Here is a 2,943-nt window from a genome sequence, read left to right as displayed (position 1 = left end):
ACTGACAAGTTATGGGACGTAAACACACCAACACTGGTTGTCAAGCAGTGATGGGGATACTTACACAAAAATACATACACACACACACACACACACATATATATATATATATATATATATATATATATATATATATACACAAGGGGCTTCTTTCAGTTTCTGTCTGCCAAATCCACTTTCCCAAAGTGTCATGCAATAGGATTGAACCTGGAACCATGTGGTTAAGAAGCAAGTTCCTTACCACACAGCCATGCCTGCACCTATTGGGTGGCAACATTTGAATGCTGAAATGATGTAAAAGTGCACTGTGATCAGCGATGTATAGCATCAAATAGTCTGTTTGATCATATTACATGAATTAGGCCCCAGGGTAGCAAGCTGGTAAAGTCACTAGCATGTCAGAAAAAAATGCTTAGTGGTATTTCTTCTGGCTGTTTATGTTCTGAGTTCAAATGGCACTAAGGTTGGCTTTTGCTTTTGTTCCTTTGGGGCCATAAAATATATTACCAGTCAAATACTTGAACTGAGGTAATCGATTTACCCCTCCCCTCAAAATTAGTGGCCTTAAATCCCACAATGAACTGGGACCCTGTTCAGGAAGAATGTTGTATTCTCAATCACTTGTAAACCATGGGAATGGGGCAACTGGTCCTAGGAGCTCCCAGAAAAAAAACAGAAAAATAAAATAATTGTCCTCAAAATAAGGAACTAATCAACAACTCATTTCAGTTATTTAAAGTTTTAATTATTTGAAGAAAGTGAATAATCATACAAAGACTCTGAATAATTTGATAATTAAAAGAAATTATTAATTAGATGTTTTATGTTAAATGAAAGATTATAAAAAATAAATAAGAGAAGATAAAAAAAACATCTGAGTTATGAAATCGAAATACATGATATTATAATATATTATAATAAATTTCAATATATTTTAATATGGGCGGATACTCAGCTTAGCAGTGGGTCTTAAAAGGACCTGCATGAAAACAAAATATATGTGGTCAGAAGGCTGATAGAGGTGGGAAGTGATGAAATGGAGGAGTAAAAAGGGTTATGTCTATTTAGGCCATGCAGTGGATATGCATTGAGATACGGATGTTGAAATCTGAAAGATAATAAGGGCAGGATGGAAGGTGTTTAACTCAATAAAGGATGTACTCCAAACAGAGCTAGACAATGCCATAAGTGCCAGACTCTTCAATAGCATCATCGTTCCAGTGTTCTTATATGCAAGTGAGACATAGACTACTATGAAGAGGATAGAACATCGATTGTCTACGACAGGGGTTTTCAAACTGTGGTCCGTGGACAGCATATACTTTTTATGGGCAATTTGATTTTATATATGTTTTTTAATCAAAATCTTTTAATTGACAATAAACCTATTTGTTAAATACTGTTGAAAACCCCTGGTCTACGACAGAAAGGGCCATGGAAAGATCCATGCTAGGGATATCATTAAGGGAGCACATTCGGAAAGAGATAATTCGAGAATGGAGCAGAATGAATGATGTGATGGCAGAGTACCAAAAGAACAAGTTCCATTGAGCTGGACATGTTACAAGGCTCACAGACAACAGCTGTGCAGTTGCTGTGTGGTATCCAAGAAATTGGAAAAGGGCCGCTTGAAAAGCTTCCACGAAGCAATCCCTCTCCCTCACTCTTTGCCTCTTCCTCCCCCTCTCTCTGTCTCACACTTTGTTTATGTGTCTGCATATTCCTCTTTAAGCGTATAAGGAGAGCAAAAGCTTGATCTCCCTAGTGTTCAATTAATAATAATCTCTCTCCCCCTCTCGTTTTTTACTCTCTCCTTCCATCATTCCCTCCCCCTCTCTCTCTGTATATTTCTGCACATGCATGCATGCATGCATATCTTTGCCTCCAGTGTCAATAAGAAGTTTCGAAAACCGGTGGACCATTCAGTCAGCCCCAACATATACACACACACATTATATATTATGTGAATATGTGGACAAGATTATCAGAAACCGCAGCTACAACATAATTTCAATGGAGTGTTTTGGCACGGGTTCAGTTGGTTTTTTGCGGCATGAACAGCAGGCAGCGATACGCTTGACAAGCCTGGAGATGTAGGAATTATAAGATGGACAAAATGGTACATAAACAGGCCAAGTCCACCTGTCGACCAGTTTCTGTATTGGTCTTGGGAATGAGTAAGTATCATAGGATCCAGAAGTATCTTTAGCTTTGCTGTCAACAATATTTTCCCACTTGATAATTCCACGTTCTTCAGGAGTTCCTGAAATTAAATGTTAACAGTAATTAGAATTATGCTATAATGTTTTAACAATCAGGTTCTTGCATTAACAAGGATAGAATATGTTCTAAGAATAATTATACATACATATTATACACACAAAACTAAATGAAGGAATTAAAAGAACATTCTTACCTGGGATTGTGTTGTCTAAAACGAACCCAATAAAACCTCCAACAAACATATTGGAACCCAGAAGAATTTGAAGAACTTGGTCCAGTTCAGCATTTCCTGAGAAAATAACAAGAATTTCAGAACTGAAATACATACATACATACATACATGGATAGATAGATAGACAAGTATGCATGTAGGTTGATAGATGTGTAACATCTACCAGTGTTTGGTGTCTAATCTGCATTAATGCAACATCTACCTGTATAAATGCATAATCACACTTGTATTGATGCAATTTTCTCACCTGTCTTAATGTCAGCCTGATTTGCCTGAATCCACAAAGGCAGAGATACTCCAACAAACAAGGAGACTCCAAGAACCATCAGATTCCGTGAAGATTCTAAATTAACGTGTTGTAAATTGGAAAGACCGACGGCGGCTACCATTCCTGTGGAAGAAACATATGTAGAGAGAGAAAGAGAGACAGAACTATATCATATATATAAAGAGCAAAATGGAGAGGACGAAAAAAGGACTTACCAAAC

At 37.1% G+C, this 2,943-nt stretch overlaps 1 protein-coding gene across 1 annotated transcript in view; it reads right to left on the bottom strand.

The window, feature by feature from the left end:
- Nucleotides 1–2,943, bottom strand: part of LOC106881568 (solute carrier family 23 member 1) — a 157,573-nt gene that overhangs the window by 146,452 nt on the left and 8,178 nt on the right. The window contains exons 9-11 of the mRNA XM_052977197.1: nt 2,703–2,846; nt 2,417–2,512; nt 2,065–2,263 (exon numbers count right to left, since the gene is read on the bottom strand). Coding sequence (XP_052833157.1) covers nt 2,065–2,263; nt 2,417–2,512; nt 2,703–2,846 — 439 coding nt within the window. The remainder of the gene's footprint in view (nt 1–2,064; nt 2,264–2,416; nt 2,513–2,702; nt 2,847–2,943) is intronic.

This window comes from Octopus bimaculoides, chromosome 27, assembly GCF_001194135.2.
Source record: "Octopus bimaculoides isolate UCB-OBI-ISO-001 chromosome 27, ASM119413v2, whole genome shotgun sequence".
Taxonomy (NCBI): Eukaryota; Metazoa; Mollusca; class Cephalopoda; order Octopoda; family Octopodidae; genus Octopus; species Octopus bimaculoides.
Note: the sequence above shows the minus strand (reverse complement) of the source record. Positions and strands in the feature narration are given on the sequence as shown.